The 27,862-nt window shown below is 43.2% G+C and overlaps 1 protein-coding gene and 1 long non-coding RNA gene across 8 annotated transcripts in view; one reads left to right on the plus strand and one right to left on the minus strand.

The window, feature by feature from the left end:
- smad1 (SMAD family member 1) overlaps nt 1–11,487 on the plus strand; it is a 382,222-nt gene extending 370,735 nt beyond the window's left edge. For all 6 annotated transcript variants that reach the window (XM_072496114.1, XM_072496119.1, XM_072496113.1 and 3 more), the window contains one exon: nt 9,005–11,487. In XM_072496114.1, coding sequence (XP_072352215.1) covers nt 9,005–9,148 — 144 coding nt within the window. In that variant the 3' untranslated portion in view covers nt 9,149–11,487. The remainder of the gene's footprint in view (nt 1–9,004) is intronic.
- Nucleotides 11,055–27,862, minus strand: part of LOC140408644 (uncharacterized) — a 36,718-nt gene continuing 19,910 nt past the window's right edge. The window contains exons 2-4 of one of the 2 annotated variants that reach the window (XR_011940161.1): nt 23,498–23,552; nt 22,956–23,024; nt 11,055–11,340 (exon numbers count right to left, since the gene is read on the minus strand). This is a non-coding gene — a long non-coding RNA (uncharacterized lncRNA). The remainder of the gene's footprint in view (nt 11,341–22,955; nt 23,025–23,497; nt 23,553–27,862) is intronic. The other variant, XR_011940160.1, reaches the window with a different exon arrangement.

A 27,862-nucleotide genomic window follows, 5' to 3' on the forward strand; every position in this document is an offset into this window, starting at 1 on the left:
GAGATCTCTCTCTTCAGGTACTGTGCCCCAACGGGGACCATTTGGCCCATCTTGTCAATGCTTGTGTGATCTAACCCTTTCTAATCCCATCTTCCTGCACATTGCCGTGCAGCTTACAGCATTTAAGGTGCAGATCCAGGAACTTTAAAAGAGTTTAGGGTCTCGACCTCCACCACCAACTCATGCAGCGAATTCGACACCCACCACACTCTGCGTAAAAACATTTTTCCTCATGTCCCCTCTAAACCTTTTGCCACTTAGTTTGAAATGACCTCTGGTTTTTGACCTCTCTGTCAAGGGAAACTGGTTCCTCCTGCCTAATCTATATCTACCCCTCTCAATTTTGTATATCTCAATCATGTCACCCCTCAGCCTTTTCTGTTCCAAGAGAAAAAAACAACCTCTCTAATCTCTCCTCGTAGCTACGATTCTCCAGCCCTGACAACATTCTAGTAAATTTTCTCTGCACGCTCTCCAAAACAACGATGTCTTTTCTGTAATATGGTGACCAGAACTGCATACAATACTCCAGTTGTAGCCTCATCGATGTCTTATACAATTCCATCATTATATCTCTACTTGTATTCTATACCTCTGCCAATGAAAGAGAGCATTCCATGTTCCTTCTTTACAACCTAATCTACCTGTTCTGCTATCTTTAGGGACGTGTGCACTTGCACACCAAGATCTCTCACTTCATCTGCCCCTTTCAGTATATTCCCATTTATTGTGTATTCCCTTTTACTGTTTAACCTCCCTAAATGTATTACTCCACACTTCTCCGAGTTGAACTCCATCTGCCACTTTCCTGCCTACTCCACCATCCCATTTATATCATTTTAGAGTTTACAGCTATCCTCTACGCTATCTACTACATAGCCAATTTTTGTGTTGTCTGCAAATTTCCCAATTGGCCCTCCCATGTTCAAATCATTAATATATGAAACAAACAACATGGGTCCCAACACCGAGTCCTGAAGGACACCACTTGAAACAGCTTTCCATTCGCAAGGGCTGCCATAGATACATATCTTCTATGAGAAGATAGGAGCAGGATGAGGCCTTTTTATTTTGGGCCCTTCGAGCCTGCTCCGCCATTCATCACGATCATGGCTGATCATCTAACTCAATAGCCTAATCCTGTTTTCTCCCCATAGCCTTTGATCCCATTCTCCCCAAGTGCTGTATCTAGCCGCCTCTTGAATATATTCAATGTTTTAGCATCAGCTACTTCCTGTGGTAATGAATTCCACAGGCTCACCACTCTTTGGGTGAAGAAATGTCTCCTTATATCTGTCCAAAATGGTTTACCCTGAATCCTCAGACTGTGACCCCTGGTCCTGGACACACCCACCATCGTTAACATCTTCCCTGCATCTTCCCTGCATCTACCCTATCTAGTCCTGTAGAAATGTATAAGTCTCTATGAGATTCCCCCCTCATTCTTCTGAACTCCAGCGAGAACAATCGCTACCTAGTCAATCTCTCCTCATATGACAGTCCTGCCATCCCTGGAATTAGTCTGGTAAACCTTCGCTGCACTCCCTCGAGAGCAAGAACATCCTTCCTCAGAGAAGGAGACCAAAATTGCACACACTACTCCAGGTGTGGTCTGCTTCTATATTCTAAACCTCTCACAATGAAGGCCAACATACCATAAGCCCTCTTTACCGCCTATTGCACCTGCTTGCTTACCTTCAGAGACTGGTGCACAAGTACACCCAAGTCCCGCTGCACACTCCCCTCTCCCAATTTGCAACCATTCAGGTAGTAATCTGCCTTCCTGTTTTTGCTTCCGAAGTGAATAACCTCACACTTATCCAAATTATATTGCATCTGCCAGTGAATTGCCCACTCGCCCAACCTGTCCAGATCTTGCTGTAGGATCCCTGCATCTTCGTCACAGTTCACCCTCCCATCCAACTTGGTATCGTCTGCAAACTGTGAGATGTTACATTTTGTTCCCTCATGCAAATCATAGTAGTACCCCACTAGTTACTGCCTGCCAATTTGAAAAGGACCCATTAATCCCTACTCTTTGTTTCCCCTCTGCCAACCAGTTTTCTATCCACCTCAATACATTTCCCCCAATCCCATGCGCTTTAATTTTGCACAATACCTCTTATGCGGGACTTTTGTCAAATGCCTTCTGAAAGTCCAAACATACCACATTACCTAATCAGAGTTTTGACCAGTTTGTTGTGGTCAATATATCATCCCATTAATGTTTGTACACATACTAAGATTCTGGATTTCAGTAAGGCTAACTGGCTCCTCTTCAAACTGTTATCATTGTATTCGCTGTTCTGATCACTGGTTAAATCTTCCCTTGCTTTTAAATTATTAATAAATCTGGCTCATCGAAGTATCCTCCGAATAAATAATAAGAAACATAGTTGTTATATCACTGAACTATTAATCCAGAAGCCTAGACTAATGATCCGTAGATAGAGTTCAGATTCCAGCATGACACTTGGGAAATTTGAATTCCGTTAACGAACTAAATCTGGAATAATAAAATAAAAATAATTTTGCCCATGATTGTCATTAAAATCATCTAAAGACCAAGAAACCTGTTCTGGCTTGTTTGTGACTCCAGACCCGCATCAAACTCTCTAAGAACACTGTGGCAGCTCCTTCACTACCCAGGCATCATGGCAGCTCACCATCACAAGTAAGGCTTATTATTCAGGTCACGTGCTAATTGGCATTGGGATAAACAGGTCAGGAAGTTGAACAAAAACAGATCAGGTAGGTGAACATGTAGTGGGAGAAAGTGGGGTTCCATTTCATAGGGCACTGGCACAAGTCTGGACCAGAAGGGCAATTAGGAATGGTCTCGTCAATATTGCTCACAACCCATGAAATAATAAAACACAATGGCCTGTCCTCTTAGCTCGAGAACATATTGCTCTAAAAGACTACATTGAATGCACTTAAATTGAGTTTTTCATCTCTTTCCAGTTAGATTAAAGTTCACTCTTTCTAAAAATCTCGCTAATCTATAAACAAATACCACTTCATTGCCACCATCAAAGGTGCAGCCAAATCCCATTACAGTATTAATTCCCATTTTACTCCTCAATGCTAAACAGAGACTCCAGTGATTGATCTCGCTTTCTCATGTTATAACAGAATATTTAATCAATAAATCTATCCCTGCTCCACTTCCAATTTAACCTGGAATACTTAGCTCCTAATTTTGACTAGCTTGCAGCCCTCTAATGGTCAGCATGTCGTACCTTCTAAGCTGTATTTGAGTTGTAATTCAATCAGTTTAATTATTATTTGACGTGCATTAGTATGTAAAGCTCTTAATTGGGCTTCTGCCCTGATGCTGTCTTTCTCATACTGATGTGTATGTTTTGGGTTTGTTCTTGTGTCAGTTACCTCTCGCTTTTAATAGCCCTCTGCTTCATGCTGCCTGGGTTTGCATTGCAGCTGTCCAGCCTACAGACTTTCTCCTTACCCCCATAGGTCAAAACTTTGCATTGGAACAGCCAATCAGCAAGGTAGGGAGAACTGAGGGGTGGTAGTGGAAAAAGATCCTTGATACATTGATTGACAATGCTTGTCAGTTAAGTCAGTCACCATTAACTAGAGCAATCTCTAAAACACCTCAGAGTCAACACGCCAACCAATGAACACACTTCTCTCATACAGTGTAAAGTTGTTGTTTTCCTGAAAAGCTTTGACAAAATGTCATTTTTCAGCAATGCTTTGTACTGGAGTGAAGTAGCCATAATCCCAAATGACCACAGGCTGCTTTCCCCTTTGAGGGGGAGAGCTGACTGGTGGTGATTTAACCTGAGTGTCTCTACACCTTAGGCGAGAAGCAAGTTTGAGAAAATGGAGCCTTCATGAATAACCTCAGCCAGTATGGGAATGAAACCTGCGCTATGGCCGTGCTCTGCATCACACACTAGCTGTCCATCCTACTGACTAAACTAGTTATAAACAATTTAAATATTTTATTGAGACAAGGGTGGACCTTCTGGCCCTTACAAGCTCAGAGAACGGTCATTCATTATTTAAATTTTACACTCCCACCTCTGACCTTGTAAGATAGCACCGCTTATTTCTTAAATGTAATTAACCCTTTGTTTACTAGATTCATAATCGGGCTTTCCATTTATCTTGCATCCAACATTTTAATCTCCATCTTAAATGCTATATTCTTGAAACTAAAAGTTATACATCTAAAACGAATGGCTATGAATCCGATATTTGCATCAGTAAGTCCAGGCCCACATTAAATGGCTTACGATACCCTATGACGTGGCCAAGTAAGCCATTCATTTGTAAAATGGCTCACGGTCTCTTCTCACACCTGACCTCTTCACTTCAGATTGAATGTCATCATTATCCACTTGTAAAGCACTGAAACGATTTTGGAAGGGGGTTTGGAATAAAAACCTAGCATCAAGAATGGTGATAACTTTTTTTTATAAATTTGGAGTACCCAATTCTTTTTTTTTTCAATTAAGGGGCAATTTCATCATAGATTATCATAGAATTTACAGTGCAGAAGGAGGCCATTTGGCCCATCGAGTCTGCACCGGCTCTTGGAAAGAGCACCCCACCCAAGGTCAACACCTCCACCCTATCCCCATAACCCAGTAACCCCACACAACACTAAGGGCAATTTTGGACACTAAGGGCAATTTATCATGGCCAATCCACCTCACCTTCACATCTTTGGACTGTGGGAGGAAACCGGAGCACCCGGAGGAAACCCACGCACACACGGGGAGGATGTGCAGACTCCGCACAGACAGTGACCCAAGCCGGAATCGAACCTGGGACCCTGGAGCTGTGAAGCAATTGTGCTATCCACAATGCTACCGTGCTGCCCCTCCACCAATCCACCTATCCTGCACATCTTTGGGTTGTGGGGGTGAGACCCACGCAGACACGGGGAAATGTGCAAGCTCCACACAGACAGTGACCCGGGGCCAGGAGAATGTTGATAGCTTGGTGAAGTTGCATTGTTTTGCTTGTTTCTGTCCCCCACCAGGCTTTCAGGCAGCAAGTTCCAGATCTCCAACACCCTCTGAGTGAAAATATTCCCCCTCATCTTTCCAGCAATTATTGAAATCCATGTCCCTTGCTATTGACCTCTCTGTTAAATAAAATATGTCCTTTCTATCCACTTTATCTTGGTGACTATTAATTTTACGCACTTCAATTACATTTTCCCTCAACTTTGCCTGATTGAAATAACGCCAGCCTACCCAGTCTTTCCAGTGCTGGAAAAGTTACCTTCTAGTATGTAATGTGGTGACCAGAACTGTACACCGTGCTCTCGCTCTGACCTAACTAGACCTAATAAAACCTCCCTGGTAAGTAACCTATATATTGCTTTAACCCTGTCTACGCAAACGTCAGGCATTTCTTTAAGCCTAAAATATGTTTTTAAAAGGTTTTTAACTAAATTTTCAACGTAAATCACACTTGGTAGAGTTTCCAAGTATGTGACATGGTCAACAGTGGAAAAGTAAATGGGTATATCCTCTCATTGATTTCTTCCAGGACTAAGAAAGAAACCGGAGATAAAAATTCCAGAATGTCTATTTCAACCAAGTTTAATATTTATATTTATGTTTCTTTACAAATGCTTTCTCACAAAGGAGAGGAATAGAGCTACTTGGCATTTGGTTAATTCTCTTTGTTGGAGATATTCATTGCCTAGTACTTGTGTGGTATGTAACTTGTCACTTACTGCCCAAGCCTGAATGTTGTCCAGGTTTTGATGTGTGCAGACATGGACTGCTTCAGTAGCTAAGGAGTTGTGAATGGTACTGAACCCTGCAATCATCAACAAAAATCTCCACTTCTGACCTTATCACGGAAGGATTGTCATTGATGAAACAGCTGAAGATGGTCGGTCCTAGGAACTGGACCCTGAGGAACTCCTTTAGCGATGATCTGCAGTTGAGATCATTGGCCTCCAACAATCAAATCCATCGTCCTTTTGTGCTTCCAAGTAGTGACGAGTTCTCTCCTTGATTCCCATTGATTACAATTTTGCTAGCTCTCCCTTATGCCATACTCCTTTCAAACGCCGCCGAGTTACAAATGACATTCTAGGTAAAAAATAAATGACATAAACGATAAACTGTCCAATCTCGTCCTTCTCACCTGTCTGCAGATTTTGATAAGGTTGACCATACCACCTCCCTCCAACACCTTGCCGCTGTCTTCCAGCTGGATTTAATTTACCTGGTTCTATTCTAATTGTAGGCCCAGGAGCACCTGGAATGGTTTCTCTTTCCAATCCCTCACCATTCATTCTGGTGTGCCCTAAGGATCTACCCGTGGCTCCTTTTTCTCAACTATATTGTAACCCTCCGTGGAATCCAAAAACAGTGTTTAGTTTTCATGTTTACACTATCAACATTCATATCTACCTCACCCAACCTCTTGGGACTTCTCCATTGTTGCTGAATTAGCAGACTTCTTTACTGGCATTCATTTCCGGATGAGCATAAATTTCCTCCAATTAAATAATGGAAAGACTAAAGCCATGGTCTTTAATTCCTGATGCAAACTCCGTTCTGCAGCTACCAACTCTATCCATCACCCTGGCAACTCTGAGGCTGAACCTCGTGGTTCACTACCTTGTTGCCATAGTTGATCCCAAGATGATCTTGTACCACATATCTATGCCTTCACTAGGACTGATATTTGCAGCTCCGTAACATTATTTCCACATGTCCACGGGTTATGGGTTTACCGGGATAGGACGGGGAAATGGGCCTAGATAGGGCGCTCTTTCATAGGAGCGGTGTGGATTCAATGGGCCGAATGGCTTCATTCGGTGCTGTAGGGGATTCTATAAATTCTGCATCATGCATATCCTCTCCCTCCCAATAGAGGCAGACATTGCTGTAGGATTGCCAGTTTCCTATGCTTGATGAATTCAGGATATAACGTCATCACCTAAGCATTTCAATAACTCAAAACAAGATCTTGGAGCCCATCAGCAGGAATGCATTTACTGTCAGTAGCTTTGCTAAGTTCTTCCACTGGTTTTGATATCCAGCACTACCAAGACCGGTAGGCTCTATATGGTATCCAGAGCTTGCTCTGTGATCATGTTCTCCCTAAAGAAAAACCCTCATTAATGTTCCACCCATCTCTCTGACTGTTTATTGCAGTTGGTGCCCTCCCCCTGCCTTTGTTCTTAATGGAGCTATTTTCTTTGCTGATGGACCTGTTGCCTTTTAGATCTCATCATACATAGCTCTATGTCACGGGCGTCTGGATATTCTAGTGAAGCTAAACATGGATTACTGTAGTTTCTGCATTAAAATTCAAGAAAGTTTGGCCAAATGTGCATCTGAGCATTCTCCTTTTTGGAATTAACTTTCAGTTCTACATTGCATTAATTTGGCTTGTTAAGTTAGACATTGTAAACTTGATATTCAATATGAGTATTGCTGAAAAAAAAAGACATGTCAAAGCTTTTGCGATGCTAGGGATGTAGGCTGTACGTCCCAAAGGGTCTTAAGAGTTTTACAACACAGAAAGAGGCCATTCGACCCATCGCATCGATGCCAACCATCAAGCACTTAACTATTCTAATCCCATTTTCCAGCACTTGAATGCAATGGCATTTCAAGTGCTCACCTGAATACTTCTTAAAAACTGTGAGGGTTCCCACCTACAGTGAGTTCCAGATTCCAACCACCCTCTGGGTATAAAGAATTTTCCTCACAACTCCTCTAAACCTCCTTCCCATTACCGTAAATCTCTGACCCCTACTTATTGACCCTCCACTAAGGAGAAAAGTACCTTCCTATCCACCCTATTTATGTCCCTCATAATTTTGAACACTGTAGTCATGACCTCGCTCTGCGTTCTCTGCTCCAGGGTAAACAACTCCAGCCTTTCCAGTCTCTCTTGATAGCTGAAACGATCCAGCCCAGGCAACATCCTGGTGAATCTCTTCTGCATCCTCTCGAGTGCAATCACCTCCTTTCTATTGTGTGGTGACCAGAGCTGTATATAGTACTCCAGCTGGGCCCTAACTAGCATTTTATACAGCTCCAGCATAACCTCCCTGCTCTTATAATCCGTGCCTCGGTTGATAAAGGCAAGAAGCACATAGGCCGCATTAATCAGCTTAATAAACCTGTCCTGTCTTCAGAGATCTGTGAACCTGTAAATGATCCCTTTGATCCTCTGTACTACTTGGGATCTGACTATTCATTGTATATTCCCTTGCCTTGAGTCCTGGTGGATCATATCAAGCAGAATGCCCCAGCCGCTGTTTGCGACAGGCAAGTTACAGACTGCATGTAAAACTCAGTGTCCAATATTTGATGTGAATCCGCAATTGGACAAAATTTGTTCAATAATCCTCGGTGTTTAAAAATTACGCTAACAACCAATTTAAGATTGTTAGTTAGGATCGTAGTGCGGCGCTTTTGCATATATTTGCAGCTACATCTATTAGTACACAGGGTCCTGTTTCTGCTAAACCAAATAAGTGACAGCCATTCACTGACTTATTCCTCAGATCAAAGTCTTGACCAGTCAGGGTCAAACTGCCTGGTTTAAATTTCAAACTATGCTTGGCAGTTAACTGTCAATCATCTGGTGCATTTTCCATGGCAACACTTGTACCAATCCGTCTACTTGCCAATTAGTCAACACGTTTCATATTCATACAGTATAAATTGTTGTTTTCCTCACCTATCGATATTCTTCAAAGTGTCCTGATGAATGCAAGACAAAAAAGCTTTGACTTGTCTGTTTCTTTTCAGGGATACTCAAATTCTGTACTGTCAAACGGCTATTTGCTTAGAACTGGTCCTGACCATAAAGATGACTGATGCAGGAAATGTAACATTGTGGCATTGCAAGATACTGAAGTTGGAGCAAGCTAATTATTAGTGCATTTTATACATACAACCTAATTAACTTGTTCTTTCTTGGAGAAAATGTATTTTCCCTGTACCTTTTTGTTTTAATTCCTGTGCATTCTTTTGCATTTTAGGGTTGGGGAGCTGAGTATCATCGACAGGATGTAACAAGTACTCCTTGTTGGATAGAAATCCATCTACATGGTCCTCTGCAATGGCTGGATAAAGTTCTAACCCAGATGGGTTCCCCACATAATCCTATCTCTTCTGTGTCATAACAGTGCTTTAATGCTGCTTCATAGTGCTCATAAATCCTTGAGTGTTGAATTTCTGGAGTTTGCAATCACTTGAGGACAAACAAAATGGATACACTCTGGACTGTCATGGATGGGAATTGGAAGATACTTGACGATTTGTGACCAATTGTTGGAGAAAGATGATCAGTCTTTTTAGTATACTGCTGTTCTTGTGAAAGTGTTCAGTTTACACCGTAGTATTCCATTTCTACCTAATCCGAAGAACTTGTATAGATTATGGTTTAGAATATGGAGGTAAAAGATGACCAACCATAGATAATTCATTTGAATGTTACTGATACTGTGTTTTACGTACTAGTTTGTGGTCAAAATATAGATATAAAGTCATTTTTGCAGGATAGCACAATTGCTGCAACAGTTGGTATGCTGAAGTTGAAGGTATATTGCACAAATGATGACTTACAAACACTCTACATATTAGGTCACTTGACATCTTAAGTACAAATGTGGAAGTGGACAAAATAAGCCCTGTGTGCAGCTCTGTCTTAACTTGCTTGAGTGCTGACATTATTTTGTAATCAAACCTGAATAGTGTCAAGTTACAACTTCATTCTCAGTGGACTTCTAAGGTGTGTATAGTTTTATGTGTATGCTGAGGTTTAATAGTAACCTCTGTCCTCATTTTCAATTGGGAAGGGACTTTCAATCTGACAGTAGAAGGAAGTAGGTAAGGAGGCAGTATGTCCTCTGCTGTGCATTTGGTGAATTCCGTATTTTTAAACTTGCATTTAATGTGTACTTTGTTCAGTCTATGAAGCTACTGTCCTTTTTCTTGTAGCCAAGCATTAGTTCCGAAGTACATTTTGGCAAGCAAAATTTGCAGCGAGCATATGCTGCATCAGTGGTTCTGGCTCTTTCTTTTCTTTGAAATGTGTTAGTTTGTCTCTTTAAAGAGTGGTTTTGAAATCATTTCTCTAAATCCTCTGATCACCAGATTAGTGGCTGCCAACAGGTTGAACGTTTGTAGAGCGATAGAACTAGATTCTTGTGCATTTACTTGATTAGCTTGATTAGTTCAAGTTGGCTGGATGTTTGCAATACATTGCAAATTTTAGCTTCCTGAGTGGTTAAATCAGCTTGTTTTATATTTTTATTTGTTTCTAACAGTGCTCATTTCTTTTCTGCCGTTTTTGTATATGCACTTTTACACAAGACTTTGCTGTTGTGCTGTGAATTTTTGAGCAGTCATTATTGTGAGGATAGAAAGTCTCCACTCAAACATATAAATCTGTTTTGGCATGATTTTTAAAATACCTATTTCCTTTGACAAGTTTGTAATAAATTTGAGAATTGCACCACCGCAAAGTCTGTATGGTAAAATATCCCATAAATTCTATCTTTAGAGCCTTTAAAGGCACGTTTATGCAACTAACCCTGTTTATAATTCATTTGGTCCATTTGTTTAAATATTTTATCCAATTGGATCTTGTGTTTTCTATTTGCTTTTGGTGTGGAGATAAAAATCCTCAGGTTTTCCTAAACAGAATTATAAATCACCATCCTGTTCCCCAGCCTGTTCAAAATACTCTTAACCAGACATAGGAGAAATGAGAGGCCAGAGGGGAGGGAACACCCCCCGAAAAATTCAGGGGACGGATCTATATAGAATTTTCACCGGTGCATGCAAATTTGGTTCATAATAGGAACATTTTATATGTCGGTGAAATTTCATCATGATGACATGCACAAAATACAATACAACTGCATATGTTGCATTAGTTAAAATTGGTTGATGCCATAATATTGAGTGGTTTAATTCTGATGAAATATAAACGTGCTGCAAATGAATGAAAACATTTTAAAAGGTATATGAACTCAACAGGAGGGTGAAAAAGAGGTGATTGGAAATAAATCCACAGAACTTGCATGTTTTTCAAGTTTTTATATTTTTTCTTCTCCAATTTTCAGCTTTTCTGCATCCCATATGGATGGGAGGCAGTCAGTTCAGATGATGCAGCTCAAAAATTTCCATAAATGTCATCAGTGAGAAGATTCCAACTTTCGCACTATTGCAGTGCAGGACAACTTGAATTAGATATCGTTCAGCAATCTTGTAGGCATGGTATATGATGACCTTTTCACTTATGGTGTTCCTCTTCCTCCGTCCCATAATGGACCAGTCTGTAATTTAAAATCGCTGGAAATCTATAGACCTGGGAGGAAGAACACAAAACTTTTACAGAATTTACATGTACAAAATAAACCTTTTTATTCAACAGAAAAATTGGGATATTCTTGAGTACTGTGTAGTGCTGTGATCAAATTGCATGAAATGTTTCAATAAAAATTTTTATGAATTATCCAAGGCCATTTCTTCTTGTAACATTTTGGTTCAAGAGATAACCAATATACCAGTGACATTAACTGATCTTGCATGCTGTCACTGGCAAAAACGAAAAATAAAGTTCATGTCCTGTTTTCTTTTGCCTTCCATACCCCTTTTCTCTCCCTATATGATTCTCAATCACCAAAAATAGGCAGTCCTTGAACTCAATTTTTCCACATCCACACTGGCAGCGAGGTACCTTGCTGATAGGGAAATTGGACATGACATGACTGCAGTTTTCCAACTTGCACTAGTAGTAGGTGACTGTGGACTGTAAGTCCATCTATATGTTAAATCTTGTCTATAAATTTCTGCTTACAGTATCACACCTTGAGTTATGCTTTTCACACCAAAGTTATAATGGCCTGACCAATATTTGTTCCTCAACCAACATAATTCTAAAAATAATTATATGATCATTTATCGTGTTTGCAAAATTTTGTGGTGTACAAATTAGCTGGCAAATTTGGATTGCTGAATCCAACCTCTATAATGATTTAGTTGTCAAAAGATTTCTGATGGATCGGCATCATTGCACAGGAAAAGCAGCAACATTTATTTGCTCTACCCAGGGTGGTGGGGCAAGTGAAGGAATTAACTTTGAGTGGACAGCAGATGCAATTTCCTTAACATACATTTTCTGAGGTTTATTGAAGATGTATTTGAAATTGAGTTAACGTTTTAAAGTAACTTTCCCTAAAATTTTAGTTAATATTTGTGATAAAAATTCCAGGTGCCCATTTGCCTCAAGTTTTGTATGTTTGCAAAATTAAGTAAAATAATAAAACCTTTTGGGCAAAGCTCATGTAATCAAACAGAACGACCTGCTAAACACTGTACATTGTTTCGTACTGCTATTGTACAATACTGTAGATTCAAATGCATTTTGTCAAGGGAAAGATCAGTCAGACACTTTTTTTCCAATTCTACTTCAGTACCAATGCTGGTTCACATCAAGACAATATGATCTCACGGGTCCCACACCAACCCAAGCAAGCGATGGGACATATGGCTCCACCTGATCATTAGCGGAAAATTACATTTTGGCAAGGCACTAAGGGCTTAACCAATGCAGGGAGCTTAGATATTTACTGTCTAATATTTGATAGAGAAAAACCCAGACCATATATATTATATGAGAGGCGACCCCTCCGCGCACCACCCCATGCCAAATTGCTCCACTCTGAACATTATTAAAGATTGTAATCAACTTTGTTGCATTCAAATTAATCAATCACTTCCCACATGAAAATGAGACTCCTAATCTACATTGCAATATATTATAAAAAATTGAGCCTCGCTGCTTCCTCTGGAAAATAAAGCAAAATGTATAGAATTCAGTAGTAATTTTAAGTAGTAGCTTTCTTTTTTTTAAAAATTGAGTTTTAAATTAATAGAGTAATTAATTACCCAATTATTTTTTTTAAATTAAGGAGCAATTTAGCATGGCCAATCCACCTACCCTACACCTCTTTGGGTTGTGGGGGTGAATCTCACGCAGACACTGGGATAATAGTTTTGTTCAAAGTAATCCCCCAATTTATGTAGAAAAATATGTTGCGTAAAATCTAGTTTCATATGCACCATTGTCTGGAAACTTGTGGAATCTTATGGGCAAAGTGTGGACAGGTCCACTGAAAAGGACTAGTCAAGAATTGCAGCCCTGTGTTCAGTGGAGCTGCACTGAGATGAGCAATAGATTTTTAAAAAAATATTCTTATTGAGATGTAAGCAATATTTACAAAGTTTACAAAAAGACCGTACATTTACATATCATAGTAGGAATAGTCCGTATCTGCCCCCCCCCCCCCCCCATCCCAATATCGAATAACCCCAACCCTTCTCCCCCATAACCATTTAGGTGTTCCATTAGCATCATGCTTTGTCTTAGATATTTATAGGGTTTAACTTATTTACTTGTGTTGGCTCCAACTAAAATAGCAAAGATGGGAGAGGGAGGCTTTACACGTGGGGTACCTCGCCTCCATCTCTGCCCCCCCCCAGCCCTAACCCTAGCAGTATCTGCCTAATTTTCCACCCCCACCTCCCCCTTTCTTCCCTCTTATTCCTAGGAGTTTTAGTAACCCTTGTGTGGGCCTCGCTCTTGGCTGTTGGCTTCAAATAGGTCCTGGAACAAGTTGGGGAACGTCTTGTGGAACCCCTCTTCCGACCCTCGGATGGTGAATTTGATTTTCTCCAGGAGAAATTTCGACAAGTCGACCAGCCAGTCTGCAGCTTGATTTCCAGCCGAGCAGGATTCTTCGGCGGACGATTAGGAAGACAAGAACGTCGGCCTCTCTATGTATAGTACTGGCAGGTTTGATACCTTGAAGACTGCTACTTTTGGGCTTGACTCATTCTCACCCCCACAATCTTGGACAATGTTTTAAAGAAGGCTGTCCAGAACACGTGGGTGTGGTTGGCCGGCTTTCCCTGGCATCATTAACATTTGTCTTCCACCTCCAAGATAAACCTGCTCATTCGGGTTCTGGTTAGGTGCGCTCTCTGCACCACTTTCAGCTGCATTAGGCTTAGCCTTGCTCATGTGGAGGTAGAGTTGGCCCTGTTCAGTGCTTTGGCTCCAGATACCCCACTCTATTTCGATTCTTAGTTCTTCCTCCCGTTTCTCCTGTGTCTCGTCCAGCGGGAAGCATGCCCCTTCTAACAGTCGCTGGTTCAGGTCCCCACAGTTATTCCCACCCAGATTGCCAGCCTCCAACAGCTCCTCTAAAATTGAATGTCTTGGAGTCCATTGCTATGATGTTTCCTTCCGGAGGACGTTTTTTATTGGTAGATATCGCAGTTCGTTCCCAGTAGACAGTAGTAGTCCTGTCAGTTCCGCTAATGTCTCTAGTCTGTCCTCGTGAAGAAGTCCCTGTCGGTGTTCCTCCATCCTGTCTCCAGCTCTTAAAGGTGACATCCATCGTAGCTGCCGCGAACCTGTGGTTGCCGCAGATGGGGGCCATAGTGGACATTTCGGTCAGACCGAAGTGTTGTCTCATTTGGTTCCAGGTTCGGAGTATGATTACTACCACTGGGCTTCTTGAGTTGTTTGACTGGCGGGGATGGGAGTGTCGTTGAAGCGAAGGCTCGGAGGGACATCCTTTTGCAGGAGCTCTCCTCCATCGTCACCCATTAAGTTTCTGGTTCCTTCACCCACCCCATCTTTCTGCTGTGGCTACCCAGTGATCGTAATGTAGGTTTGGTAGGGCCAGGGCCTACCATACTACTATTTCTCTGTGGGACCTTTTTGGGGATCCTTGGATTCTTACTCCCCCCCCCCCCCCCCCCCCCCCCCGCCCTCTTTCCCGGATAACAGAAGTTGCTTTGGGCTTGCTTAAAGGGCAGTCCCTCCAGCTTTGCTTCTTTCGCTTTCGGGTTCACCGAGAAGACTTCACCCTTGCTCAGGTGCAGTTGTAGCCCAAGAATGCTCCAAATTCTTTCAGGGGCTTCATGATCCCTTCCATGCTGCTTTGTAGGTCCAAGACGTAGAGGAACAGGTCATACTCATGGAGTGAAACTCTCTGCTCCCTGTCCCCTCTCTGGATCCCCTTCCAATTTTCCACCATTCTGATGGTGATCGCCAGTGACTCAATTGCTAGGGCAAATGGGAGCGACAGGCATCCCTGCCTTGTGCCCCTGTACAGCTGGACGTATTCAGCGCTGGTGGTGTTGGTCTATATGCTCGCCATGGGGGCGTTGCACAAAGTTTCACACAGGAGGGTGAACCCTGTTCCCAGCCCAAACCTCTAGTACCTCAATGAGGTATTTCCACTCGACTCCCCGGATTGGGCCTTGTGTTATCTCCTCGAATGGGGTCATTATCACATTCAACAAGTGCCTGATGTTTGCTTTTAGCTGTCTGCCCTTGACAAAGCCCGTCTGGTCTTCTGCGACCATCTCTAGTACGCAATTCTCCAGTCGCCTGGCCAGGATTTTTGCCAATATGTTTGCGTCTACATTGAGCAGCGAGTTGCGTCCGTACGTTCCACATTCGGTTGGATCTTTGACTTTCTTGGGCATCAGCGATATAGTGGCTTGTGCTAACATTGGAGGCAAGTGCCCTTTGCTAGCGAGTCTGCAAACATCTCCCACAGGTGAGGAGCCAGTGCTGCTGCATATTTTATGTAGAAGTCCATCGGGAAGCCATCTGGTTCCGGCCCCTTCCCTGCCTGCATGGAGCTGATGTTCTTTGTGACTCCTCCCAGTTACAGAGGTGCTTCCAGCCCCTTCCTATCTTCCCTCACGACTGGCATGTCCAGTCCATCGAGGAACAGTTTCATCACCGGGTCCCTGTCGGGGGCTTCAGAGGTGTACAGCCCCCGGTAGAAGGCCCCAAATGCTTCATTGACCTTGGCTTCTAGTCTTCCGTTGTTATAACCGGTGCTATTTCCCTCGTGGCTGCCTGCTTTCGTAGCTGGTAATATTAGCTTTTTCTCCCTGTTCGTAGAAGGTCCCCTGTGGCGGAGTTGGTACACTGCTTTCCTGGTGTACAGCAGATTAAAGTCCATTTGTAGCTTTTTCCCCTCCGCCAGAAGCTCTACGGTCAGGGCCTCGGAGTATTGTTTGTCTACTTCCAGTCGACCAGTTGTTGTCGAGCCACCCTCTCTTCCCTGTCCCTTGTAAGCGATAATCTCTCCCCTGGTCACAGGAGATGAGCAATAGATTATGGCTTTTTGGGGAAACTCAATTCACATCTTTGTGTAGGTTATAGCCTTTAATTCTATGCCTGGTGAAAATGTTAACTTGAAAACATAGTTGCAGTAGTAAGAGCATTAGAAACCACCAATTAATCTCACCCAAAATACTCATAGAACTATTTTATTGTACTCCACAGAATCTGCTCCTGTTCTTGACCAATGTTGCAATATTATTGAAAGGGAGAACAATATTGAGATTAGTTTATTTCCCCTGTTTCTTAATTTTTTTTTTACTCCAAACATGAATGGAACCAATGAATTTAAGTTTTTAAACCGCAAAACCATGTATTAAATAAGTGGCCTCAACATTCTATAGATATATACACAAGTAATGCTGCTTCATGTGTAACATTAAGGCATCCTTTCCCCCACCACACCCTCTTCCCCTTATCCCTTCGCGAATCTTTTCATTGTCCCCTTTATCCTTTCCTTTCTCGTCCTGTCTATTCTTGTACTACTGTCTCTTTCTTCCATTATACTTCATTTTCGCCCCCTCTCACTCTCTTTATTCCCCTACCCTCTGTATGCGTCCGTTCCTTTATATCTTCCCTGAATCACCTTCCCATAAAGTATTTATATCACTGATTTCCAAACAATTTCATTTTTAAGTCTAACCCTCCAGACATTAGATTTTCTCCTGTCTACCTACCCTCTCCTACCTTGCCACATGTCACATTTTCACTTCCTCTAGGCGTAACACCAATCTGAAATATGTTTGGTCATCTATTCAGAAAAACTAAATTGTTGCAGATGCATAAAGGCCTTAATGTCTAGTCAACCTATCACAATAGGACAGTAATGGTATATTTCAAAGTCTTTCAAAAGAATTGTAATGGCAGCCTTCCAGAAATCAAAATGGCAACTAGCAAATGGTGCCAAAGAACTTGTAGGATTTGCACATAATAGCCCGCACTGGTGAATAGTTAGTGTTAAGAATCAATTGCTGGCTGGACTGAAGCTGGCCTCGCAGCTCAACAGTGTGGGACTCAAAGGATTCTGCATGTCAGCTGAATGTTGCCTTGCTTTTTTTTTTAAACAGAACACATGCCGATGCAAATGAGGGAACGCTGAAGTAGCCTTTAAAAATTCCCTAGTCCACAAAGTTGAACATTGGGTACTCCCAACGCAGAAGAAATCCTGGTTTCCCCCACCCACTTTAATAATATTAGAACCTCCGGGGAGGAGGAAATGGACGGAATGGACTGCGCTTAGTTATGAGTTAGAACTGTGACTGTTGCCTGGGCCGGGCCATGACAATGGTTTCCAGGTACGCCCCATCAAGCTTGGAGAGGACGGCTCCTACCACCAGAGGGTGCATAGGGAAATGAGTGTGCCTCCATTGTGAGCAGGTCCTCTGAAGATAGAATTCAATTAAATACATAGGACCACAGCTGCGAGGCCAACTCTGTGGAGCTGCAGCAATTGTGGCCCAGTAGTAGCTGTGGGTGGCTTCGGTTAGGGAGCAGTTAAAACAGAAGGCCTGGGCCCAGCACTCGCCACCTCCACGTATCTGTGAGATGTTGATCTCGGTTGATGCCCATCCGCAGCCAGGAAGATCCAGGATGGTGTAACCAATCAGCCCACAAATTGGCATTTAATTATGCGATAAAAACAAGTGGTGGAAGAACTTGGCAATATGTGTGGAGAGAGAGATACAGAGTTAATGTTTCAAATCCAATATGACCTATCCTGAGTTTTTCTCTCCACAGATGCTGCCAAACCTGCTGAGGTTTTTTCAGATCTCTAGCATCTACGGTATTTTGGTTTTATTGAATGATGCAGATTGGCTACCCACTGCTTCCATGCAGGCAAGGGTGCTGACCTGGCTCTGGGAAGATTGTTCAGAGGTGGGAATGAGAGGGTCTTTTTTTCTGAAATTTCAGCTGGTCCCGCCCTGACGTCTGCCCCATGGCACTGGGAAGATTCAGCCCAATGTGTGTGCCAAGACCTGGAGGCTTTGGTTTTGGACCCCTCCCCCACAAGTGATCTGAAGCTATGTCAATCCCTTTCCGCCACCAACCCCAAACGAAAATAATCACTGTAATGATATGTAGAATATCATGTGTATAATTTAATAACCGAACTGTAAGTAAAGATAGATGCCATATGCACAGACTGAGATTCTAGCATCCAACCACAGGTGGCATGATGACTGGTGTAGGTCACTGGAACACAGGCCGCTTGGAGATGGGTAATCTCCGAGACAGCACAGACACAGAAACTGAACAGCAAGCAGAGTACAGTCACATATCAATAATAAGAGTTAACCATAATTGTTTGTATTTAGCTGTAATATTCAACTAATCATACATCATAGAAACCCTTCAGTGTTTTAGTTAATTAATAAACAGTTTTGTTCATTTACAAAGCCGTATATTCTCTGATCACTTCAACTACAAAGACCTCGCACAATTTTCTCCTCATTATTAAATGTAATTCTTACAACACCAGGTTAAAGTCCAATAGGTTTTTTTGGAATCACTAGCTTTCAGAGACAGCTCTTTCATCGGGTGAGTCCTGCAAGGTAATGAGAGAAAGTAAGAAAAAGTGTGCTTATGTCAGATGGATAATACAATGGAGAACCAGACTGAATATGGAAGGTTCAGAGGTGAAGTTAAAAAGCAGAAAAGAAGCAAAGCAAGAGTATGAAATGAGACCAGAAGCTATAAAAGGGAATCCCAAAGTTTTCTATTGTCATATAAATAGAAGGATGGTAAAGAGTAGGGCTGGTTAGGTACCAAAAAGGGAATTTACGCATCAAAGCAGGGGTATAGTTGAGTTACTAAATTAAGGTTTTGCATCTGACTTTACACCAAAGAAGAAGATACAACAAAGGCCACAGTGAAAGAAACAACCAATGCACAAGGATTTAAAAGTGATCAGGAGGTATTAGACAGGCTTTTGTCCACACTTTAAATTTTAATAATAATCTTTATTAGTGCCACAAACAGGCTTACATTAACACTGCAATGAAGTTACTGTGAAAATCCCCCAGTCACCACACTCCGGCACCTGTTCGGGTACACTGAGGGAGAATTCAGAATGTCCAAATTATCTAACAACATATCTTTCGAGACTTGTGGGAGGAAACCGACACAGACACGGGGAGAATGTGCAGACTCCGCACAGACAGTGACCCAAGCCGAGAATCGAACCTCCCAAAGTCCAGAAAGACATGCTTGTTAGGTGAATTGGACATTCTGAATTCTCCCTCGGTCTACTCAAACAGGCGCCGGAATGTAGCGACTAGAGGCTTTTCACAGAAATTTCATGTGACCACCAGCCATTATATCAGATCAGTACATGTTGTCTCCTAAAGTACAGAATTTAGACTGGAGAACATGGTGGAGATTTGCTTACTTAATTTTGTTGTTTCACTCTTCAATCCAGAGATAACATTCACTGGAAGCATTTTTTTTAATTTAAGGGGCAAATTAGTGTGGCCAATCTACCTACCCACACATCGTTGGGTTGTGGGGGTGAGACCCACGCAGAAACGGGAGAATGTGCCAACTCCACATGGATAGTGACTCGGGCCGGGATTGAACCTGGGCCCACAGCGCTGTGACACTTGAAGCATTTGTGACAGAAATTGTTTTTAAAAAATCTTCAGAATGGTTTTCACATTTGGAAAGGTTGCCTGAAAATCATCATGTACAGGTCTGTATAAATCCACTGATGATCTCAAAAGCACAGAGCTCATCATTATCGGTGAAATTAATGAATAGGAGAGGCAACAAATCGGCAGGTCAAAGTCATCAGACAAGTCACCAAACCTTTTGGTGGATATTGTTGTTGGGGATGAATGTGCAGTTTGGACATTGCTCAATACTTCAAACCCTTTAAAGTAAAGTGCCAAACAGACTGCCCAGCTTTGTCCTCTTACATCACCTTCAACTTGCTGCATTTTTGACTTCCAGATTCATAGTGTCTCTTCATGTTGACTGGGGCTGAGCTGTCTTGATTTCAACGATTCACAAATAAGTCTTCAAAATCTTCTGTCGAGTGAAGCCTCCTTAAGCAAAAACAGCCAATGTCAGAGCTGCTCATGAGCACTGACGAATTAAACAAAGCTTATGAGATGGTAGAAGGGTAGTGTTCAGAAATTGTGAAAAGAATTGGTGTGAGGATGAGTCGAAGTTCATTGCTAAACTCCGACCAGAGTAACTTGCTGCTGCCAATAATTATCAGGAAAGCTGTGATGCCGATGGATGGTCAGTCAGACAAGCTGGGTATCATCAAAGACATCAGAGAGGGAAATGAGTGACACCGAAACAGGCAGTAAATTCACATGCAAAAACAGCAAGAATAAAGAAGATGTTGGTTGCTGCAGAGTCCTCCCACTCTCAGCCCTGCCTGGCTGGCCTCTGGTCAATTTGCGACACTCCTGCTCCCAATTCCCTAAGACATGACTCTAAAGCTTACCTGGCCTTCCTCCCACCTCCCGACTGCTGCTCTGCTCATCTCTCGCTTGGGTGTTTGGACCTCGACCCTTGACGAACGCGTGTGCTCCTGGATGCCTGCTGCTGCTGGCTATCTGGCTTGGCCTCTGCTCTCTCTCTTGCCTTCACCACCCAGTCTGGTTGCTGCACACCCCAGCCCTCTCACTCTCAGCCCAGCTGTCTGGTTGGCCTCTGGTCACGTTGCCCCGTTCCCACAGGCTGCTGCTAGATTCCCCGAGACACGACGCCAGCGCTTGCCTGACCTTCTCCCCACCTCCCAACTACTGCTCTGCTCATCTCTTGTTTGGGTGGCCAGGGTTCAAGCTTCGACCCTCGACGACCACATGTACTCCTGGCTGGCTGTTGCTGCTAGCTATCTGGCCTGGTGCTCTTTTTAGTTGGTGGCCTGCCTGCCTGCCCTCCCGCCCTCACCCCTGGTCTGGAGGTCAAGAATCACCCTCTGCTTTCCTCGGAGCCTCACTGAAGGCTTTGCAGGCTCGCACTCCAATGTTAGGTTGGCGATCTAACTTTTGCCTCAGGCTGCCCACCAGACCGAATGCCAGAAACCTGGCAGCTGCTTTGCACCTTTACTCAATGCAAGTTCAGAAACTTCACACCAATTCAGGGGGTTCATGTTTCAGCAAACCTATAGCTACCAAGGCTCTGATTGGTGTTCCCACAACAGTCACTTCCACGTATGGAGCCCTCCCATTAGCTGGGGTTCCGTGTTGCAGCATGTATGTTTCATTGAAATTTCCCCTCTGCTCTCATGGATGCAATAGGGACAATGGCAGTGTGTTCCTTACCTGTGCGCATGACTGGCACAGTACTGCTTTTTCTTCTATCTGGGCATCAATTCCTGGCCACCAAAGTTATTTTGTGCTAGTTCCTTCATTCTCACTATGCCTGGGTGCCCATAAGACATAGGAGCAGAATTAGGCCATTCAGCCCATCGCATCTGCTCCCCCATTCGATCATGGCTGAAATGTTTCTCATCCCCTTTCTCCTGCCATTTCCCCATAACCCCCGCTTCCCTTATTAATCAAGAACCAATCTATCTATGTCCTAAAGACACTCAGTGACTTGGTCTCTACAGCCTTCTGCGCAATGATTGGATTGGATTTGTTTATTGTCACGTGTACCGAGGTACAGTGAAAAGTATTTTTCTGCGAACAGCTCAACAGATCATTAAGTACATGAGAAGAAAAGGGAATTAAAAAATACATAATAGGGAAACACAACATACACAATGTAACTACATAAGCACTGGCATCGGATGAAGCATACAGGGTGTAGTGTTAATGAAGTCAGTCCATAAGAGGGTCGTTTAGGAGTCTGGTGACAGTGGGGAAGCTGTTTTTGAGTCTGTTCGTGCGTGTTCTCAGACTTCTGTATCTCCTGCCCGATGGAAGAAGTTGGAAGAGTGAGTAAGCCAGGTGGGAGGGATCTTTGATTATACTGCCCGCTTTCCCCAGGCAGCGGGTGGTGTAGATGGAGTCAGTGGATGGGAGGCAGGTTCGTGTGATGAACTGGGCGGTGTTCACGACTCTCTGAAGTTTCTTGCGGTCCTGGGCCGAGCAGTTGCCATACCAGGCTGTGATGCAGCCTGATAGGATGCTTTCTATGGTGCATCTGTAAAAGTTGTTAAGAGTCAATGTGGACATGCCGAATTTCCTTAGTTTCCTGAGGAAGTACACAGATTCACGATCCTCTGGCTGAAGAAATTCCTCCTCATCTCAGTTTTGAAGGATTGTCCTTTCGGTCTGAGGTTGTGCCTTTGGGTTCTAGTATTTCCTACTAGTGGAAACATCTTCTCCGCATCCACTCTGCCTAGGCCTCTCAGTATTCTGTAAGTTTCAATGAGATCCCCCTTCATCTTTCTAAACTCCATAGAGTACAGACCCAAAGTCCTCAACCTTTCCTCATATGAGAAGCCCTTCATTCTAGGGATCATTCTTCTGAACCTCCTTTGGATCCCATCCAAGGTTGTCGCATCCTTCCTTAGATACGGAGCCCAAAACTGCTCACAATGTTCCAAATGGGGTCTGACCAGAGCCTAATACAGCCTCAGCAGTGTATCCCTGCTCTTATATTCTAGCCCTCTCAAAATGAATGCTAACATTCCATTTGCCTTCGTGTAACTACTCCAAAACTTTTTGTTGTTAATTTGGTGGAATAATTACTAACGCACCCCACAACAGACATCCACCCTGAGCTGCTAATTTGAGTCTCCTGGAAGTGTATAATTTTAATGCAGGGTGTTTTTCTGCTATCCTCCCCATTTATACCATTTCCAGTACCTCTGCCATCACAGGATTATTTCTGGTATGTCTTTGGGCTTGAGCTGCAGTCACTGGAACATTCTCAATCTGTCAACAGTAAAAATATTAACATCACTAGGTGGTATTTGACCAGCTGGTAAAGCATGATAATGCATCCGCATTGGCATAATGTTTGGATTGATGGCATTTGATCTCTTGGGATTTTCCAATAGGATTAATAATCATCGTAGGAGTCTACTTGCAGCCAATTAAGGTATATCTTTGTGTGGCCCAAAAATAGCTGTTACGGGCCTGTGGTCCAACAGTGAAGTGACGACCATCCAGGTATAAGTGAAACTTCCGTGCACCAAATATGATACTCAGTGCCTCCTTCTCCAAGTGAGTGTAGTTAGATACAGCACTTGTCAATGTACGAGATGCAAAAGCCTTCCTTCCCCTGGAGGTAGTATGTGTGACACCACCGTTTCAACGCTATGGCAAAGCATCACAGGCAAGTTGTAATGGTAACTTAGGGTTAAAATGTTTTAATTAATAATCTTTATGGTCACAAGTAGACTTACATTAACACTGCAATGAAGTTACTGTGGAAATCCCCTAGTCGCCACATTCCGGCACCTGTTTGGGTATACAGAGGGAGAATTCAGAATGTTCAATTCACCAAACAGCATGTTTTTTCGGGTATTGTTGGAGGAAACCCACACAGACACAGGGAAAACGTGCAGACTCCGCACAGACAGTGACCCAAGCCGGGAATCGAACCTGGCACCCTGGTACTGTGAAGCAACAGTGCTAACCACTGTGCTACCATGTCGCCCATCTACCAACACTTCTGACTTTTTAAGTGCTTCTTTTGCAGATTGATATGCTTTTTCACATTCTGGTGTTCATTTCCATGCCTGTTGGCACACAGCAAAGAATGTAAGGGTTTCAATAGGGTTGCCCGATTCTGAATGAATTTTCCATAGTAGTTGATTAAACCTACCAATGATATAAGTTGAGTGACATTCATTGATCGTGGAGCATCCAAAATGGCTTCCATCTTTTAGGTGCTTTATATAGACCCTTACTGTTATTTACAACTAGATATTGTATGGATGTCTGAAAGAAATCACATTTATCTTTCCTGATAGAAAACCCAAACATCTGAAGTCATTTCAGTGTACTGGGCAGAAAACCCAATAAAAATTTTTTTTTATAACTGTGGGGAAAGGATACTTTGCTCCTTGAGTGACTCCATGCACAAATAGGAACATGGTATATTAAAACAAACTTTATTACCAACACAGGATTAAATTAACCGTAACATCATAAAGAAATAGCTTACAACTATCCAGTTAAATAATGCTTCACAATGAAACTGCTCATAAGGGCAGCACGGTAGCATTGTGGATAGCACAATTGCTTCACAGCTCCAGGGTCCCAGGTTCGATTCCGGCTTGGGTCACTGTCTGTGCGGAGTCTACACATCCTCCCCGTGTGTGCGTGGGTTTCCTCCGGGTGCTCCGGTTTCCTCCCACAGTCCAAAGATGTGCAGGTTAGGTGGATTGGCCATGATAAATTGCCCTTAGTGTCCAAAATTGCCGTTAGTGTTGGGTGGGGTTACTGGGTTATGGGGATAGGGTGGAGGTGTTGACCTTGGGTAGGGTGCTCTTTCCAAGAGCCGGTGCAGACTCGATGGGCTGAATGGCCTCCTTCTGCACTGTAAATTCTATGATAATTCTATGATAACTGCTTTTTATCTCTACTCAAGCATAACCCATCTCAGGTCAAAATCCACTTGTAAGTATAGTTAGCAAACACAGGGTTGCCTGTTGAACACGTGATCGGAGTTCTTGCAGATTGGCAAGAGAGGAAAATCTGGTCAGCAAACAGCCTGTAGATGCTTGTCTGTGTCAGACTACTGTTTAACCTGCAAGCCTTTGGCAAAAAGGTCCTGTCCTATTCACAGGCAAATTTTTAACTCACTGTTTTGAGAGAAGCTGCTGGTCTGTTCACAGACAGATCTTTAACTGAACTCAATACCCGACTGCTTCGGCCCCAGATTCCTCCCATTAACTGCATCATCTCACTAAGCCAAACACAATGCGTGGAATTCTCTGTTCCTGCGGCTAAGTGCAAGCACCAACGGAGAATCCGCGGGTAGTTCATGACGGGAAAATTGTCGCGAATCCCTCACTAATTCCTGTACCAATGAGGGGCTAGCACGGGTGCCGTGTGAAGCACCTGCGGACTGCACGGAAAACGACCGGAGAATCACCGTGTCCCGGGGACGCACATGCCATGCTGCTCCGGTCATGCCAGAAAACATGGCGCCTAACCCACCCACACAGCCATGGTTTGCAATGGAGTTCCTCTGGGGTCAAGGTTGGAACCATGCTCTTCCTGATGTATATTAATGACCTTGTTCATAGAACATACAGTGCAAAAGGAGGCCCTTTCGCCCATCAAGTCTGCACTGACCCACTTAAGCTCTCACTTCCACCCTCTCCTCCTAACCCAATAACCCCTCCTTACCTTTTTGGACAGTAAGGGCAATTTATCATGGCCAATCCACCTAACCTGCACGTCTTTAGACTGTGGGAGGAAACCGGAGCACCCGGAGGAAACCCATGCAGACATGGGGAGAACGTGCAGACTCCGCACAGAGAGTGACCCAGTGGGGAATCGAACCTGGGATCCTGGCGCTGTGAAGCCATAGTGCTAACCACTATGCTACCTTGCAGCCCATCAGTTATGGGCAACCTAGGCTAGTGAGTGGGCTGCATGAGTGGCCCTCTTTCATCTCAGCGGGCTGCAAGATTGAAATCAGCTTCTTCACTAACCCATGAATAAGATTAAATATATTTACTACACTCCAAATATTTCATAATAAGTTATAGAAAATAATTAACTTAGGGCGGCACGGTGATGCAGTGGTTAGCACTGCTGCCTACGGCACTGAGGACCCAGGTTCCATCCCAGCCCGGGTCATTGTCTGCATGAGTTTCACCCCACAACCCAAAGAATTTTTTTTTTAAATTTAGAGTAGGCAATTATTTTTTGTTTCCAATTAAGGGGCAATTTAATGTGGCCAATCCACCTAATCAGTAAGTACATCTTTGGGTTGTGGGGGTGAAACCCACGCAGACATGGGAAGAATGTGCAAACTCCACACGGACAGTGACCCAGGGCCGAGATTCGAGCCCGGGGCCTCAGTGCCGCAGTCCCAGTGCTAACCACTGCGCCACATGCTGCCCTCCCACAACCCAAAGATGTGAAAGGTAGGTGAATTGGCCACAATAAATTGCCCCTTAATTGGAAAAGAAAATAATTGAGTACGATAAATTTAAAAAAAAAGAGAAAATGCTTATCCACATATATTATTAGAACTATCATCGACTTAAAACGGTAAAAAACAAAATCCATATTTACACTTTAGACACGAAACACGGCTCTCTCTGTCAATGTTGTGTGCAATCAGCACGCACCTCACTTCATGTGCCTGTGCTTTATGTGCGTATCACTTGTCATCCGGTGGGAAAAAAGCTATATGGATGGAAATCAGTGGAATGTGGCAATGGTCAATGGGCTGCACTCAAAACTCAGATGGGCCGCAGATTGCCCACCACTGACCAAGACCTTTGTGGCCAGATAGTCAACGGCCTGGATTGTAGGCCCGACACAGAATTGGACACTTTAAATTAAACCACAGCCAACAGCCCACAGCTAGGTCTGATGGGAATTTAGACAGGCCAAGTTCGAATACGCTGGTCAGAGACGGGCAAGTCAGGACTTGTCCTGCAAACTGAGGGATCTGGATGTATATGTGCATAAGTAATTGAAGGTGGCAGAAAAGATTGAGAAAACAGTTAATGAAACAAACAGCATCTCGGGCTTTATTAATAGGGGCCCCGAGTAAAAGTGCAAGGAGGTATGTTGAACTTGAATGAGACACTAGAGTCTCATAGCTGGAGCTTTTACTTCCAGTTCTGGGCATTGCACTTTAGGAAAGATGTGAAGGCATTGGAGAGAGTGCGAAAAAGATTCACGAAAACGGTTTCAAAGATAAGTAACTTCAGTTATGAAGACAGATTGGAGAAGACGGGACTGTTTTCCATGGTGAAGAGAAGGCAGAGAGGACATTTTTATAGATGTATTCAGAATCATGAGCGGACTGGACAGATGAGAGTAACTGTTCCCACTCATACATTTTCGAGAATGTGAGGGCATGGATTTAAAGTAATTTTTCCTCTGCTGCCTCACGATGCCGAGGACTTGGGTTCGATCCCGGCCCTGGATCACTGTCCATGTGGAGGTTGCACATTCTCCCCGTGTCTGCGTGGGTCTCGCCCCCACAATCCAAAGATGTGCAGGGAAGGTTGATTGGCCACTCTAAATTGCCCCTTAATTGGGGAAAAAAAGAATTGGTTACTCTAAATTATTTTTTAAAAAATGGATTTAAAGTAATTTTTGATAACCTTCCTCACGGTCTACAATACCACCCATTTTAGTGTCATCTGCAAACTTACTGATCATGCCTTGTACATTCTCATCCAAATCGTTGATATAGATAATAAACAGCAATGGGCCCTGCACTTACCCCTGAGGCACCCGAGTCACAGGCCTCCCTAGCAGTGAATCTAAATTCAATGAATTAATAAATCTGAAATTGAAAGTAAAAGTGACCATGAAACTATTATTAATTGTTGTAAGCCCCACCTGGAAAAAAAAATTTCGGGAAGGAAAGTTGCTATCCTCATCTGTATATGACTCCAGACTCAGATTATGTGGTACATTCATGACTGTCCTGGCAAGCTCATCTTCAAGGGCAATTAGGGATGAGGTTCTCTTCCTCAAATTTCCATTGAGTTTGACTGCAACAGTATAAGTCAAGGGCAGACAGGTCAGAGTTGGGCAAAGAATTAAAATGATATGTGACCAGAGGC

Source organism: Scyliorhinus torazame, chromosome 3, assembly GCF_047496885.1.
Source record: "Scyliorhinus torazame isolate Kashiwa2021f chromosome 3, sScyTor2.1, whole genome shotgun sequence".
Taxonomy (NCBI): domain Eukaryota; kingdom Metazoa; phylum Chordata; class Chondrichthyes; order Carcharhiniformes; family Scyliorhinidae; genus Scyliorhinus; species Scyliorhinus torazame.